This window comes from Phycodurus eques, chromosome 21 (genome assembly GCF_024500275.1).
Source record: "Phycodurus eques isolate BA_2022a chromosome 21, UOR_Pequ_1.1, whole genome shotgun sequence".
Lineage (NCBI taxonomy): Eukaryota > Metazoa > Chordata > Actinopteri > Syngnathiformes > Syngnathidae > Phycodurus > Phycodurus eques.
In genome coordinates, this window is record NC_084545.1 from 11,480,930 (window position 1) to 11,498,942 (window position 18,013).

The following is an 18,013-nucleotide window of genomic DNA, read 5'->3' on the forward strand; positions in this document are numbered from 1 at the left end:
TTCGCCACAGCTACCCCTCATGCTGTCCAACTGCTTTGTGTCAACCATCAAGACCTTCAAGTTTCTGGGAATTACAGTCATTCACGACCTGAAGTGGGAGAGCAACATCAACTCCATCCTCAAAAAGGCCCAGCAGAGGATGTACTTCCTGCGGCTTCTGAGGAAGCACGGCCTGCCACAGGAGCTGTTGAGGCAGTTCTACAGTGGTCATCGAATCCGTCCTGTGTTCTTCCATCACAGTCTGCTCAAAAAAGGAAAAACTCCAACTGCAACAGACAATCAAAACTGCTGAAAAGATTGTCAGTACCCCCCTACCCACCCTTGAGGACTTGCAGGCTGCCAGAACTAAGACAAGAGCATGCAAAATCCTCTTGGACCCTCCACATCCTGGTCAGCACCTCTTCCAGCTCCTTCTCTGAGGTAGGTGCTACCGAACAATGCAAACTAAAACAAGCAGACATTCCAACAGCTTCTTCCCTCTTGCCATTAACTTCTTAAACAGTTAACTTACAATTCCATTGCAACATTCTGCCATTTTTTGTCTTGAGTTTGTTGTCACATTTCTGTCTGTCCAATTATACATTACTTGTGCACTCGCTGTAGTAGTCTCGCCACGCTGCACTATTTGCATATCTGTTGTTGACCAATACTGGCCACTCATGTGCCTGAGTAGAATCTTCAACATTTGCACAGTCGACATTGTCCCAGATTATTGCACTACTAGTCACTTTAAACTGTATGCAATTATTGAAGTCTCGGTGTCCTTTCCACAATGGTCATTGCACCGGACTATTGTTCTATTCATCATCTCAAACTGCTCTAATTGCTAGAGGACTCTGCATCTTTTTGCACAATTGTAAAAAAAAAACTACCACATTACTGACAACCTTTTATTGCTCAGTGACTTTTTTTTTTTTTTTTGTCTCAAAAGTATTCTCAGTGGCTCCAACTACCGGAGACAAATTCCTTGTGTGTTTTTGACATACTTGGCAAATAAAAATGATTCTGATTCTGATCATCTCAGGTAAAGAGACAACATCGCACATTGGCCCTCTCACAATGGACCCAAAAATCAATAACCACTCTAGTTTAGCCATCTACAGAACAAGGATCAACGCTGCATTTTTTCAACATTTTCACCCCTAAAATGCATTTTACATGTATAGATAAGAGTGAATAAAGTGCAGTTTTGAACATGTAGACAAGACTAATGGAATTGTTTCGTGTGTACAGTAAAGTTGTGTTGCCCGTAGCTTCATCAGAGAACGTGTTTATTACAGGCTTCATATAATTTATTATTAAGGTCACAGTGGTGATCTCAGATGGATGACTGCATAAATGTGTAGAGCCTGTGAGGCATTAATTTCTGTAAGCGCACATCTCTGTGAAGATAGATTTACTGTAAAATCACTTGACGTTACCACTCGGGACTCAGCCTGCCTGCTGTGTATGTATGCGCGCGTGTGTGTGTGTGTGTGTGTGTGTGTGCGCGCGTGTTTGCGTGTGAGTGTGTGATTTGGCTGGAGCATGGTCTACCGATGCAACATGGTCATAGATCATTTTCAGTGAATCGCAGGCCCTTCACAGATCATGTTCAGTGACTTGCAACCGTGATCCCTACACAGCTCGTAAAAATCAATGAAGCACACCGTCAACACGAGCCGCTAATGTTCTTCCTGTCTGATAGGATAAAATTAGATTACCGCCATACCCCCATAATAATGGGGCCGGGCCACGTGGATGGGGATAGGAAATGACAGTGATTGAAAAATAATAGAATGGGTGCAACACTGGATCTCAGAAGTCTGTTCAAACCCCACAGGTTGGGGATGAATAATTGTGCTGACAGGCACTGGTGCTCCAAATTATGAGCAGGAAGGAAATAATTAAAAACAAGTGTTAAATAGAATTTGATAAATGAGTCATAATTTTGTCAGCTTTACGTGTATTTGTGAATGTTAGATCTAAACACACCGGCATTAAAAAATGTCAGGTCCACTTAGACGTCGATATTGTCGAAAGACAATCCTATTTTTTTATTTCATTAACAGGACTTCATTTCTGATTGGTTTAACGTTTTCTACTTTTAAAAAACTGTATATAGAGTTACATGCATACAGATAAACAGATAAAATGTCATTTATTTGGAAGCTTCTGATAGGTCTATTGACAACATTTGAGTTAATTAGAGACACACCTTAATTTATTAGCCAAGGGCTTTAATTTACTCAACTACTGACAGTAGGCCTTTATATGTGAAAATGCATTTTATAATCGTATTCAATATTATTTATTATTTTACATAAATACATGATACAAATAAAATAAATAATATAGATTGAATATAGGTTTTCTCTTATTGTAACATATATACATGGAAGTGAGTCAGTGACTCGCTGACGGTTTGATCTCGTTCTTTGAGATGAGGTGTTTATTTATTCAAGTGCACAACCCACTCTGCAATTAATTGTTTCACTGTGTATAATGGAGAGTGGAGGCCGCAAATAGAGGCATTATGGCATATTAGCGCACCACTGAGTACATTATGCCTTTATCACAGCATTCTAATCAACAGCTCCTTTCGTGATGTGGCACACTCATATTTCTTCACTGAAGGAAAAGAGCAGTCGTCTAGTGGTGGCAGAAGATATTTTATCTCTATAAACCCTGTGATTACTTTTTTCGACTTTGTTTCTGTTCAAGTGGCAAATTTAGAGTTTTGTGATGCACGCAAACATGAACAAGTCTCTGTCACTTCCACAGGTTTTATCTTTACAATATATTTATCTTTGAGTACATGTAGACTGAGTCTGTATATTACTGTTTGTCAACAAGGCCATATTTAGACAGAATTTTTTTCTGAAAGAACAAAGCAACAACCTCTTGGGTATAATGCTACAAAAAGACAAGTTGGGCAGGATGACGAATGAGTGGTAAGCACGGCCACCTCACAATTGAGAGGTTCTGTGTTTGAATCTCAGCTCTGGTCCTCCTGTGTGCAGTTAACATGTTCTCCCTGTGTTTGTGTTGGTTTTTCTCAGGTACTCTGGTAAAACATAAATTTTAGATGAATTGAGACAAAATTGTCCATAGGAGTGAATGTGAATGTAAATGGTTATTTGTCTATATGTGTCCTGGAATTGATTGGCGACCAGTCGAGGGTGTACTGCACCTCTTGGTCAAAGTCAGCTGGGATGGGCTCCAGATCACCCACAGCCCGAATGAGACAACTTAAAAAAACAGTATAGAAAGTGAATGATTTGAAACAGACAAGTGGAGCACCAAAAACAGTCGACCGCAATATGGACAAACTTCTTCTTCTTTTCCTCTTGGCTTGTCCCGTTCGGGGTCGCCACAGCGCATCATCCTTTTCCATGTAAGCCTATCTCCTGCATCCTCCTCTCGAACACCAACTGCCCTCACGTCTTCCCTCACTACATCCATCAACCTTCTCTTTTGTCTTCCTCTAGCTCTCTTGCCTGGCAGCTCTATCTTCATCACCCTTCTACCAATATACTCACTCTCTCTCCTCTGGATGTGTCCAAACCATCAAAGTCTGCTCTCTTGAACTTTATCTCCAAAACATCTAATCTTGGCCGTCCCTCTGATGAGTTAATTTCTAATCCTATCCAACCTGGTCACTCTTAGAGAGAACCTCAAAATCTTCATTTCCGCCACCTCCAGCTCTCTTCAGTGTCTCTAATACGTACATCATGGCTGACCTCACCAATATTTTATAAACTTTGCCCTTCATTTGAGAAAAGACTCTTCCGTCACATAACACACCTGACACCTTCCTCCACCCGTTCCAACCTGCTTGGACCCGTTTCTTCACTTCCTGACCAAACTCACCATTGCGCTGGACTGTTGACCACAAGTATTTAAAGTCCTCCACCCTTGCTATCTCTTCTCCCTGTAGCCTCACTCTTCCCCCTCCGGCCCTCTCTTTCATGCACATATATTCTGTTTTACTTTGACTAATCTACATTCCTCTCCTTTCCAGTGCATGCCTCCACCTTTCTAACTGTTCCTCCACCTGTTCCTTGCTTTCACTGCAGATCACGTCATCCGCAAACATCATAGTCCACGGGGATTCCAGTCTAAACTCATCTGTCAGCCTATCCATCACACCTCTGCAAACAGGAAGGGAATCAGGGCTGATCCCTGATGAAGTCTCACCTCCACCTTAAATTCCTCTGTCACACCTACCGCACACCTCACCACTGTTCTCCTGCCCTCATACATGTCCTGCACTATTCTAACATACTTCTCTGCCACTCCACACTTCCACATGCAGTACCACACTTCCTCTCTAGGTACTCTGTCATACGCTTTCTCTAGCTATACAAAGACACAATGGAGCTCCTTCTGACCTTCTCTGTACTTCTCCATCAACACCCTCAAGACAAATAATGCATCTGTGGTACTCTTTTTAGGCATGAAACCATACTGTTGCTTGCAAATACTCACTTCTGTCAAGTGTCTAGCCTCCAATAGTACTTCCCATAACTTCATTGTATGGCTACTCAACTTTATTCCTCGATAGTTCCCACAGCTCTGCATATCACCCTTCTTAAAAATGGGCAACAGCACACGTTTCCTCCATTCCTCAGGCATCTTCTCACCCGCGAGAATTCTGTTGAACAAGCTGGTCAAAAACTTCACTGCCACCTCTCCTAGATGCTTCCATACCTCCACAGGTATGTCATCAGGTCACTGCCTTTCAATTTTTCATCCTCTTAATGCCTTTCTAACTTGCCCCTTACTAATCATGTCACGTCCTGGTCCTCCACACTTGCCTCTTCTACTCTTTCTTCTCTCTCATTTTCCTTATTCATCAACTCCTCAAAGTATTATTTTCATCCATCTAGCACACAACTGGCACCAGTCAACACAGTACTATCTCTATCCTTAATTACCTTAACCTGCTGCACATCCTTCCCATCCCATCTTGATCCCTCTGTCTGGCCAACCTGTAGAGATCCATTTCTCCTTCTTTAGTGTCCAACCTGGCAGACATGTCATCATATGCCTCTTGTTTTGCCTTTGCACCTCTACCTTTGCCCTACGTCGCATCTCAATGTATTCCTTGCTCCTCTCCTCGGTCCTTTCAGTGTCCCACTTCTTCTTAGCAAACTTCTTTTCTTGTATGATTTCCTGTACTGACAACTACTGTTTAACTATCCATCCATCCATCCATTTTTAACACCGCTTATCCTGGTTTGGGTTGCGGGGCGCTGGAGCCTATCCCAGCTGACTTCGGGCGAAAGGCAGACTACACCCTGAACTGGTCGCCACACAATCGCAGGGCACCTATAGACACAGACAACCATTCACACTCACAGTCACATCATCACTGAGTGGGAACTGAACCCACACTGCCAAAGTCAGGCGAGTGTACCACTACATCATCAGCTACTTCGGTTTAACTAAATGTAGCCAAAACCTAATAACATTAAACATAAAAGACAAATGTAACGTATCCTTGTTCCATTTTTTAAGTGTATTGTTTACTCTGTAGTGACAGTGACCCCATTTCTTTCATTTTTGTACATTCTTTAACATATAGGATTATTTATTTCTTGTTTATTTTCCAGAAAGCTTTTTTCTTTTCTTTTTTTTTTCTTAACAAATGTGTTTGTGATATGACTGAAATACTTTCACATCAAATTTGTGGGCAAACTTATTTTGTAGTGCAGTGATGGATGAATGTCTTCAGTCATTAATCAGGGAAAGCTAACTGTAAGTTTGATTCTAAATAAATATTTAATTTCCAAAACTCTAAACATTGCAGTATTGCACCCCAAAGCTTTTGCAAAACTTTGTGAATGCAGACACATTACAATTAGTTATAAGATTTGAGAATGAATTAGTCCTGGTCATTTAGAATAGGATAGAATTATTCTATTGCAGGGTCAAGCTGTCTCCGCTGTAGAACCTTTATTCACCGTAAATGCAATGCTTGCAATGCTGTTATATAGGTTTAAAAGAAGACCAACATGGACAGAAGACTATATGCTGGTGTTTGTTTTTGTTTGACTTTCAGTGTATTTAACTTAAAAAAAAAAAACAATGCCAAAATAAAGCACTGCAAACTTCTGAACTACAAAATGTAATAATAATATTGTAATATGTCTAACTTTCAATTGAACTTTAACTACAAAATGAAAAGCTAAGGGCCTGACTCAAAAAGATTGCGCCTCTCGTTTCACCTGTGCCTCCACCTGCCACGATCAAGTTGTGGTTACGTACAGTGTGCCGCTTTCCACCTGCCTTTTAGAAGTGACATCAGCAGTCTGATGTGTCAATAAGGGTAGGTTTTCAACCTAAATTTGGGAGGGCCCAAATCTGGCTGAAAATTAAATATCTCATCAAAAAAAGAGCCTAAAATTACTACTGAGTCAATTTTGGGGAAAATAAAATCCTGCAGACATCATTTTTAAGTCCAGAAGTATGAAATGAGTGCCAATATTTGCAGTATTAGATAGATCGTTTAATCCATTTGCATATACTAAAAATTAACTGTGCATCAATTGAATGTGTTTGGCAGACACAATCCTGGCCGCGCATGCTTAGTAGCTCATCGTCCAGATCTGTTTGCAATCAGCAAACAAGCTCTGCTTTTTGCTAGAATTAACCATAACTATTACATGTTTAGCCCCACAGATTGTCATCAAAAAGTGAAGGAACCGCAAGTGCATGCAGTTTTATTCAACCAATACTTTATTTTATTTTTCATTAATAAAAATTGGGATAGCAATATCTTGGATGGATACTATGTTTTCCAAAAGTAGATGTGTCTGGTAAAATTCAAATATCTGGTCACCTTATTTATGTCATCTCAGGCTTGCATCATATGAAAAATTGTTTTTTTGTTTTCATTGTCATGGTTCTTTATCAGCCTTTATTTTGACACTCTAAACTACTACTGCTGCTAAAACCGCACTCTTAAGCACAATAAAGGTGATTATGAATCAGCTCATCCTAGCCGTTGTCCTTCCTGTCTCCTCGATCGCATCTGCCCACCCCCTGGAGGTCCGACATCCATTATGCTGCGTCCCCGTGTGTCGGCATACCTTCCTGCAGTTCGCAGCTCTCAGACGGAACACACACATACAGCTGCTAATTTACAGTGCATATGGCTGGCAAAGATCAGACAGTGATTGAATGACAGCAGTTTGAGGGTCACAATCATCACGTGCGCACACTACCTTATCACGTGCACGCACTCATGAGCCCTACTGCGTCCCCTGAGCACCTGGACACATTTTCTGCAGGCAAGGCTTCATCAAATTCCTTCCTGTGTTTGTGGAAGATTAGAATTTTCCTTTTTCCTGGATTTAATTTCATCTTCTCTAGTTTACATTTCTCACGCAGCATGACCACCCCACCATAGTGATAGTTTTGTTTGATTGTTGAGGTCATGGGCAGAAAGAACGTGAAGGAGGGCATCAGTTCAAACAATTCTATCATAAAATGGAATGCTGAATGGTTTTTTTGGAAAGATCTTTTTATAGTATTTTTGTCCAGTCATCGAGTTGAACAATTGTGGCTGTGCGAAAGTTCAAAAGTTGTTTGATGGATTGATGTCAGAGTTCTCAAGTTCTTCTTCAGCAAACCTTTCTCATCATCAGTGCCTCCCATGAATTGATTGATAAATGTAATGATTAACATATACTGTTTGTCCCAAGACAAGCCCAAATAGTTTCAGTGCACATCTTGGGAGCAGTTGGATTAAAACAAGGGACACATTTGCCTCTAGTTCTATTATCAACTATGGGGAAAAGTAACCAGCAATTAATCATTAATTGTATTTCTTATGGTACTTTGAAGGGATAGTTGAAGCTATTCTCTGAATATTCATAATTTTTTTTATACCAGTGTCATAATAAGCAAACTAATCCTGCCCGCAAGAGATGTGTTACAGCAGATATCCGTAGCTGTAGCTCAATTTCCTACAGCTGACGTCAGTGGTTTACTTTGAACTGCAACATAGTTGAGGCTGAAACAACAGGACCTCGACGTATGATCAATCATCAATAAACTTGACACAAGTGAATTATTAGCAGTCAATTTATCGATTAGCACACCCATACCAAATTCAAACAAAATATTGTTATGTTGTAAATATTACTTCAGATCGTGACACGATTTAAACTAGAAGAATGAGACGACTCAATCTCCCAAAACCGCAAGCAGTCGACACCCTGAGGTGATCTTGTCACATGGGAATGAGACACACGACATTATATGCTCACTTGCTGTCTGGCACGAGGAGGGACGGACAGGCAGGCTGCAGGATGAGACGTGTCCTCATTGGCTTCACAGGCAGACTTTTCTATCTGCACTGACCTTTGATATGTTGTGTCGGTGATGGTGTGCATGAGTATTCTGTCTCGAGTTCCTTTGACAAAGAGTATTTTTAACAAAGCAGGGTAGGCTCAGAAGAATCTTCAAACGTCTTTTTAACTTTAAAAAAGATAAAGGCTTGTATTGTTTCTGCCCCTCTTGTGTCCACTAGAATTAGTTCTTCAGTGATTCTCGTACAGTTGGGGTGTTGAAGGGGTGGCGAAGATAGTGGCGAGAGTTGCATCCCATCAAGGGGATTCATGATAATTGAACTCCAACAGTTAGAGTGGATTGTAAATAAAATGGTCTAAATTCTTTGAAGGATGCTGTATGTCTTAATTTATGCTGTTCTTTTTCTCTTCCTTTCTTGCAGGTATCCCAAATAACATTGGTCCAGTTAGTAAGTAATCCGTCACAAAGGAACTATCACAGTGCTGGATGCTTCGCTCTGCCTATTGTGCCACCTTTCACCACACGCCTCTTAAATTGGTGCCAAGTGTTCATTTCTGATAAGCCGTATTTTGGGGTGAAAATTCCCCAATGGGTTGTCAATATGATTATATAATGTGCAGTATATTATTAAATATATGAATAGTACATTAATGTATTTGTACAACTTGAACCCAACTAATATACAATATTCTATTTACTATAGCCTTATCAGCCACAACATTACGTACATCTATTGAGATCCAATTACAAGAGCTGTATCTTCATGAGGTTTTCTCATTTACAAATGGATTGCATTAGATTGTTTTGGTAAACCTAATGAAATCGCCTGTAAGTGTATCTAGTTGGTATTCATAGACTCACCTGTATTAGATCATTTGCATGGTCAAATCGGACAACTACAACGACACCAAAACAAAAATGCCACCGGAAAACATGGCGAGCATGTTGCACATTTGCAGTAATGAAAACATTTCCAAACACTCGGAATTATAGTTAGGGTATTACTCAAAGAAGTAACTAATTAAATGCTACAGTAAATTTGAACTTGGAATTTACACACTGACTCATCAATTTAAGTGAGAAAATAGTGTTGATTCTGAATCATTTAACTTGAGTGGAACATATAAATTGTAGTGGTGGTACTTGAGTTGATAAAAATATCATAATTAGAGGCTTTGTAATTAATTAGTCACATTTAATAAAATGCAAATACTGTATTTGACACACTAAGCAACATCAGATACATTTTAGTGGGCGAATAGACAATGCTCTAAATTCAGGCTTGCTATATTCAAGCTTTCAGAGAACTTTCTAAAGACTCGAGCAAGTTATCCTGTGGAAAAATTACTGTTGCAATATAGGTTATAGCCCTTTGATAAACATTTACTCTAAAAACAAACCCACTGGCTTCATAATACCTCAAAGTGCATTCACTCACCTCTTTCAGCCAGAAAAATTTGCCCGTCTCATAGTAGAAATGTTGACGCTGTCAACGAGGCCTTTTTATTTTTTCCTTAAACACATTAGTTGTTATGTAATTAATTAACCAAAATATACGTGTGCAAGTCCCTAGTAAAATGTTGCTATTTCCGTAGGGCTCATAAATAAATACACCAAGCTTTATTCGAATCAAGTTCTGTGTTTTCTACTAATTAGAGTGTGTGGCTTTCCATTTGCGTATTGCACCTCAAGAGAACAGGCTCGCTCAAAACATTTTCCCTTACCACTTCCCATACATTAGAAAAAAATTGCATCCCAACTTTATTTAAGTGCCAAGACCTTTCTGAAAGTGTAAGGTCACTTCAGGTTATTTTAATATAAGCTGAAAGGCACCTGGCATTGGTATTATCACCATCAAGCTGCGCCCTCAGAAGAAGAAGAAAGAGAATTGAGACGTGTGGTCCCATGTTGCTGCTGTCTGGAGGGCTGTGTGACGCAGCAACAGTAAAGCAGCATTCGACACAAAGTCAAAGTGCATTCATAGCCTCTTCCAGCCTGTTATTGCAATTCTTAGAGAATATTGCCAGTGCGTGGATCGGCAGACTGTTGACCAAAATACTTCAGATTCAAATTTTGCATCCACTGGCTGAAGTGATGCAAGGTTTAGGGGTTCAGGGGTGTCCAAACTCCATCCCGGGAGCCATTTGCAGCCCGCCGTCCATATACCATAAATAACAATTGAAACGGCCAGCGCCGTTTGCCTGCATTATATTACTTACTTTGTACACTGGTTGGCAAGGCAGGAGAAGAGAAGAAGAAATGTGTTCTAATTCCTCACATGCTCGTTTTCCACAATTTGCGCTTCGGAATTGAAATTGCTTGCTCCACCTTCTGCTACATGTCAAGTTCAGTTTAGTACAGAATTTTTGTATTATTTTTTTTTCCCCCGGTTCTAAATGGTCCTTGCTTTAATGGTGCCCTGTGCGGCTTGCACATATTGAATATACCAGAAATCGCCATTGCTAGTGCGATACAGGGACACTGGCCACTGAACATTTTTGATCTACCACCATAAGCGGTACAGAAAATGGATGGATGGATATATTTTTGTGAATATTATAGAATTGTTTTGCATAGCTATACTGAAACTGGTGGATTGGTTTTAGCATGGTAAATCAATTAAAGTTAAAGAATGTCAAAGTGGCCCTTGCATTTTTGGATTTTTCTTTTGGTGGCCCTTGGAAGAAAAACTTTGGACACCTCTGGTTTTACATAAACTGCCCTCAATAATCCATTCAGTGAAGTGCTCAGCAAAGAACTTTTGGTTCCATGCAATTTATTCATCTAATAAATGTAAGCATTTTAGCAATCAAAAGAAAATTTCATGGGACAAAATATCAGACAGATGACACATGCAGTCGACACAGCTACTAAATGCACTTAATGGTGTAATATGAATAAAATGATTAGAGTAATAAAGCTGGGTCACCTTCAGACTGCAGTAAAAATGGTCATCAGACCTTTTAAAGCAACTCATCAAGAGCCATAGTAATAGTAACCATGACGATGTACACATTAATTAAAGTATTATGCTAAAAGTAGTTCAGCAAGCTCAAATGGAAAACGAAACAAAAGCATATGTCAAAGCCTGAATGAAAAAGCAATAATATAATTAATATAATTTAAAAATACTAATATTCAAAAAAATATAAATACATGATGAAAGTTCTAATTGAAAGCATTATTATCTAATATAATTATTAACCATTTTTTTTAGTAATTATATAAAAAAGGAAAGCAAGGTTTTATTCAAGGACTCTCGTGCGTCTTGTTATCATGCACCAGCATTAGGCAAGCTTCCTACGACGTGTTGTGCAAGACGCAGTGCGTAAACAGAATGTCCGCAGGTGGTTTTTTAATCAGGCTTAAAGAGAATGCGGTCAGCATGGCAGTCAGAAATGGACACGTGGCAAATGAGACTAACCAATTTTCCACTGCTTGCCTTCTTTATCACCTTCACTTGTCATTTTGGACCCCCTGTGTGCCATGCATGGCCTGACTCAAGCTAAAAATATACAGTGTGTGTGTGTAGTTGGTGGGGTTGGGTTTAGCGGATGCATGCTTTTCTCACAAACTAAACACATAGGCCGCAGCACACTCTCGATCCCATGCATCTAAATGCCAGCCACACCACGCATGAAACCCTGTCCTCAAAACCTTAACACGAAGTGTGCGTGCAAGACACTCACACTGTTCACGGTAGCAACCTTTCACTGTAGTGGCACAAAACTGCTCAGACTATTTGCGTGGAAGAGGATGAGGCTGTGCAAACAGCACAAGTTTGTCTACTAAATGACTAAAGAGGATGAGAGAAGTTCCGCTGTCCTTGAGGATGGTAAATAGACGAAAATGTTGTGTGGAAAGAAGTGGGTTACTTTTTACGAATTAATTTATCATGATTGATTGTTGACTTTTCCTTGAATATGTGTCAGGGAGATCAAATCTGACTAAATGACATTATATTTAAGAAAAATGTATATTTCAAAAAACAAACCTTGGCCATACTGATAGCATTTTATTTTTAATGCTGTGGCTTTGATTGAAACCCTCTCACTGCCCTCTTGAGCATATCGAATCATTTATGAATATAAGTAATAGATTTGGCTAGCAAAACCTTTAAAATGAGATATAAAGATGCAAGACCTAGGAGTGTGACTTTGGGTGTAATGTGGACCCCCTTTTTAATTTTTGAAAACCATCCTAAAAATAATAATACATTTTTGGGTTGAAGCCACCAGAGGTGAATTCACATTCAATGCCTGATTCCAAAAGCAAGATCAATCATAAATCATTTTTAGGAGGAAGGTGGGAGGAGATGGGATGAGAGTCTTTTGTCTCTCTTAAATCAATAAATGCAAACATCGGGAGATTAAAAGTGATTGTCACAGTGTTTCGAGCCTCCAAGCTGATGTATTATTTATTCAGTTCTGGGAGAAACAAGGTTTAAATGCAGCGATGCGCATATGACAGCTTAAAAAAAAAAATTCTTCTTTTCAAAGAAGAGAGGTCACGTTCTCTGTTGACACCTTTTTATAGTCATCGGCTTTGTGTTAACTATAGCAAATTGCATGATTTATGAAATCAAAGGACAAAGAAAGATGAAGTAAAAAGATGGCGGGGCATGATGAGGGAATGTATCGGTGTTGCTTGAATCCTCTCCATTTCCAAAAAACATGAGAGTATTTCCCTGACACGGAAATACCGACGTGAATGAGGTTATGCTTCCCACAGCAGTCCGTCATTTCAAATCACAACACCTGCCATTACTTATTCATTGTTATTCCTCCACCAGAAATACACTGTAATTAGATATTGATCACATAGTCAATGTGATGAATTAAACAAAATGCCCCCTAATGTCTTGGGTTGCCATTAATAGTTAAGTCGCTTGCATAAACCATGACTCAAATGTGAGAGTTTAGAGAGGATTTTATTATTATTTTATTTTTTTGTCATATATTCTCAGTTTGTCGATCATCATTGCCATCACCATAAACACACAGCAAACCCCCCGTACAAGTCACGCTAATTACATACAAAGTCTCCCCAGTGTCCTCTAACGGGATGCTCGGCGTTGCTCGTCCATGTCAAGCTGTGCCAACATTACATCTGCTCTTTCCCGATTTTACTGGTTTGACTCATGCCAGACTTGTGCGTGTCTCCAGTTGTGTGTGTTCACTACCACATAGTTCCCCCTGTAGACTACCTGTTAAGTGCATCACACAAGTGCACATGAATAACTAATGGTTTCTCTCAATTGCACGCAGTTCGGCCGAATGTCTCGTCCCTAGGTGTCGCTAACCGAAAAGAAGGTAGGCATCTCAGATTACATCTCAGATTCTTTTTGCTTTCACACAGATTTATATTCTGTATATCGGTGTGGTTGTGTAGAATTACCAAATGCATCAATATCTAGCTTGGTGCCCTTGAATGCAGCAGATGACCCCTTTTGAAGGTCCAATGCCATCAAAATCCAAACATTTCCACTGTTTTATGCATAACAAAGGTCAAAATGAGGCTATGACCTGCTTTAACTTTGACATCTATGTGTTTTGTCGATTGAATGCAAAACACGATAAATGGCACGAGGCCTTACTAATTAGACCGGATCCGATTTCAATTTATTTGTGATGTAGAAAGTTACTAATTATTCAAGTATATTACTATTGTACTTTATGGCTCATACACGCCCATTCATCTCAGGAAAAATGAAGCTTTGCGTCACTTCGCGACCTCAGAGGAGTTTTATATAATAATATAAAGGGCCCCAGTTTATGACTTTTCACACATGCTGTAAGTGCATTTTCCGGGTTTGGAGTGAGTGGCCAAGTCGGGCGGACGCCACCAAGCCATACAAATACAATAAATTAAAAGCATATATGTATTTTACAACAATACTTAACTATATTTATAATTTATAATGTAACTGTGGATGAAATGAAATGAAACTGTGGCCTTGTCCACCCAAGTTTATCTTGCAAACTGAAAAAGAAAACGATATCAAAGATTATAATCAAATAAAATGTAAAAAACAAAATGATGGCAGTGGACCTTTAAAGCTTAGTTTATACATCCCAAAGATGCTCACGAAAACACATGTTGACTCGTCACTTATGATTTGTTTTCATGAGACTCTTAATGTTGTAATATGATTTGAGACTGCACACTATTCCCTTGGACACACTTTGTGTGCATTTCACTGCTTCTATCCAGCGCTTCCTTGAATTCTTAGTCCCATCGGAGCGCATCAGGAAGAAAAGCAGAAGAGCTTTCTCAGTGGTTTTGTAGGCTCATCTCGTCTTTAATCCATCACGCAGATATGATGTGCAGCCTCCTCACAAACAACTAGCGCACAACACTCTGCTTCCCGTGACTGCAGCCAAGCATACGTATGTGTCAGGGCTTATGTCACTCAGTGTACTAGCTTAGATGCATATTTTCTTTACCGACTTTTTGTTCTGTGACTGAAGCACAATCGGGAGATTGATGCGTTCACTGTGAGTCTGTTTCCTTAGTCACGCTCCTGCACACGCATTTAGACTGGAACATTGTTGGCTGGCCTCCAGTGAGGTGGAGGAGTGGTTTGTCAGAGGCTAGTTTATGTCTGGGGAAACACAAACTCCCACACACACACACACACACACACACACACACAACAGATCTTTGAATCATACAAAACACTTGTTTTTTAAATGAAGCATAAAATAATAATAGTTGAATCCTTGGGCATCTCCGGCGTTTGTAACAGATGCTGCCTCATGCAGCCAGCTTCACTTGGCAATGCCACTCCTCGTTTTCCACAGCCATCATTCATCTTTTAGGGGCTGCTTTTTTTTTTCATTTTCAAGCTCGATGCTCCATGTTCTTAATTCGCGACATTACATGTTTATGTTTGATTGCATTGTCATGTTGATTTTTTACGTTTGTTTCTTTTTTAATTTGTTCTAGTAGCTCCACAAGTTGCATTGTCCACTGCCCCTTCAGTCCACGTTGCAAACCGCAAGCGAGGTAGGAATTGCCCCCTAATGAAAACTCAGACTTCTTATTTAATGAATTAATGCTTGTGTCTTACCCTGAAGTACAAACCCAATGTTAGACCGAGCCTTACTTGAAGCTCATTTTAAATAAAGTGGGTAACACTACAACTACAGTATGTTTAAGCAACATGTGTCTAAGAATCAAACACTTTTTAGTCCCCAAGTGTGCTTTATTTACAACCTTAGTCCATTTCTAGAAAATAGAGCTTGTTTGTCCTGTGATAAAAACGTGTGAAAGTAAGGGGTAATACTTAAATCTTATGCCGTAAATGGATTAGCAGTGGATTGCACGGGTGCGCCTTCATTTCCAAGCCCTGTCAGATTGTTAGTAAGTGGACAGGGAGAATTGACCTCAATACTCATCCTTAATAACTGCAATCTGTCTGACAAAAAGCCCCAATCTCTGCCCTTCCCTCTTGGTTTTCCTTCCGTGTGGTTGGCAGTGGTGAGGCTTAAGAGTTCACATCTGTCTCAGCTGTGACACATGGTGTCAGTGGTCATTCAGCCTGCCAGTCTGGTTCCTGTAAGCAGAGCTGAAATGAGGCTCCAAACCTGCCCATCCTGCACCCCTCAGGGCAGGGATGATAGTAAGCATAAATGACTGCAGCATGAGGTTTCAAAGTCCGAGTAACTGCTTGCTCCATGCTTGTAATTTAACATGACATTGAATCGCATAGAAGCCAATGAAACCTTGCAGAAATTATTTCAATTGCCTTATGGCTTAAAGCTTTTAATGAACAGACCAGAACTCATTTACCAGTATGGCTGTATGTTTTCATCTTAAATTTGCTCTTAGCAAATTGAGTTTGTAGCTGTGTTTATAAATACTTTCTTAAGTTGCAACTTTGTGCCAGCTAAACTAATAAGTATAGGTAAACACTATTCTGTTTCCCAAAGAAGCACATATGAATTCAGGGCCAGGTTGGAAGTGATGCTAAATCATGGGGTTAAATTACACATTTAGCTATCACTTTGTCAACAAAAGGAGGGGCAACTAATAAGACATAATTTGAACTGTTATTTGAATATTTTTTCCCCATTTTTTTGTTGGTGACTGAGGCTCATTTTAGGTTGATATAGTGCTTATCTGTAAGCCATTAAAGGAAACACTACACCTTTAATGTTGGAAAAGTGAATGGTTTCTTTAATTTTGTAGGGGGGGGGGGGGGGTGGCATTACAAGGTACTGGCAAAAATGGTTTCATCTCATCCTCTTTCCTGTCACTTCAAATCAGAACGACCATGAAATTGTGCTTAGACAGGTAATGTCTAAAGTCAAAAGGTTCTGTTCCCTGGGTTAAAATCCCTTAATGGTTCGACCTTCTCTACAATGTGTGGGGATCTTGATGTGACCGTATCTCTGTGCCCTCATCAACGTTCATCGCCTCGCCTCGTCGTGTCTTGTGATGTGTTGTGATTATACTAACGCTGTGCTTTTGCAATGCCGTTTCTCAACCGTGGCTGTGCTCATGCCAGATTAATCGTGAACCCCCTGCCCCCATTACCTCACAAACATCTCCTCCTTTGAACTGCAGTCATTGTTTACCTGGCATGCCATGGCACTAAATTCATGCTAACCCGACGGCCGTAGCGCTTGAAGCAACAGACCAAATTCCAACACTCTATGCGACGTTTCTGTCTCCCTTCTCTGCACACATCCTCCTTCTTTGCAAGACTGCGAATGCTTCGGCCACTCCAACCGTTGCAGCTACATCGAGCTGCTAAACACGGTCATTTGCGTGAGCTGTAAGCACAACACTAGGGGGCAGCACTGCCAGCTATGCAAGCTGGGCTTCTTTCGCAATGCTTCGGCAGAACTGGATGATGAAAATGTTTGCATAGGTTAGTCCCCCGCTTCCCTCCCTGCCTCAGTTCTTACCAACTGTCCTTACTCTTTCTTACTTGTCCACTTTCATCTTCCTTTAATTAACCATCCTTCTGTTCTCCTCATCTTCCTCTTTTGCCTTTTCCAATCAACATTCATCAACATAATTCATTAATTTACATGTCTGGAATAGTGTAAATGAGTGAGAAACAAACTAACAACAAAATAAACTGGACACTGATGATAACTTATTTTGGTCTGAAACCACAGAATTTTAGGCCGCTATACACGTCAGGTCCTGGTGCCCAGTTCTGAAATAAGGCCTAAAACAGATTTTTACATGTATGTGCCAAATGTGCCAGACATCTGATATGATTGTGTTTAGACTGAGAGAATGTCATGGGTGTGAGTTCCGGTTGTTGTTTTCCCCCTGTCTCGTACACACCTGCTCCTGAGAGCATCTTCACCACCTGTGCCTCGTTCACCCTGATTACACCTTGTATTTAACCTCGTGTCTCATTCTTTCTAGTCGCCAGTTTGTTGTACCTTGTTGTCGCGTTCCGCAATTCCTTGTTTCCACGTCACAGACTCACAGTAAGACTAGACCCTGTTCCAATTATCGACCTCGCCTTTTTGCCTCACGTTTTTGGATACTGTTGCCTTTTTTGGATTGCCTGCCTGTGTACCGACCTCTGCCCATATATTAAACTTCTCTTTTTGAAACTGTCCATTTGTTTTGGAGTCGTGCATTTTTGGGTCCTATCCTCTTTTCCGTTCATGACAGAGTGAACTGGCCATAACATGGACCCAGCAGACTCAGACTCGGTGCGCAAAGCCCTTCAAGCGCAGGG

The 18,013-nt window shown here is 40.2% G+C and overlaps 1 protein-coding gene across 4 annotated transcripts in view; it reads left to right on the forward strand.

Annotated features, from left to right (window-relative positions):
• The window catches only part of ntng1a (netrin g1a), a 102,272-nt gene that overhangs the window by 71,200 nt on the left and 13,059 nt on the right, over positions 1-18,013 (forward strand). For 3 of the 4 annotated variants that reach the window (XM_061666125.1, XM_061666123.1, XM_061666126.1), the window contains exons 5-7: positions 8,723-8,749; positions 13,569-13,613; positions 15,250-15,309. In XM_061666125.1, the coding sequence (XP_061522109.1) occupies positions 8,723-8,749; positions 13,569-13,613; positions 15,250-15,309 (132 nt within the window). Of the gene's footprint in view, positions 1-8,722; positions 8,750-13,568; positions 13,614-15,249; positions 17,180-18,013 lie in introns of all 4 variants that reach the window. The other variant, XR_009767359.1, reaches the window with a different exon arrangement.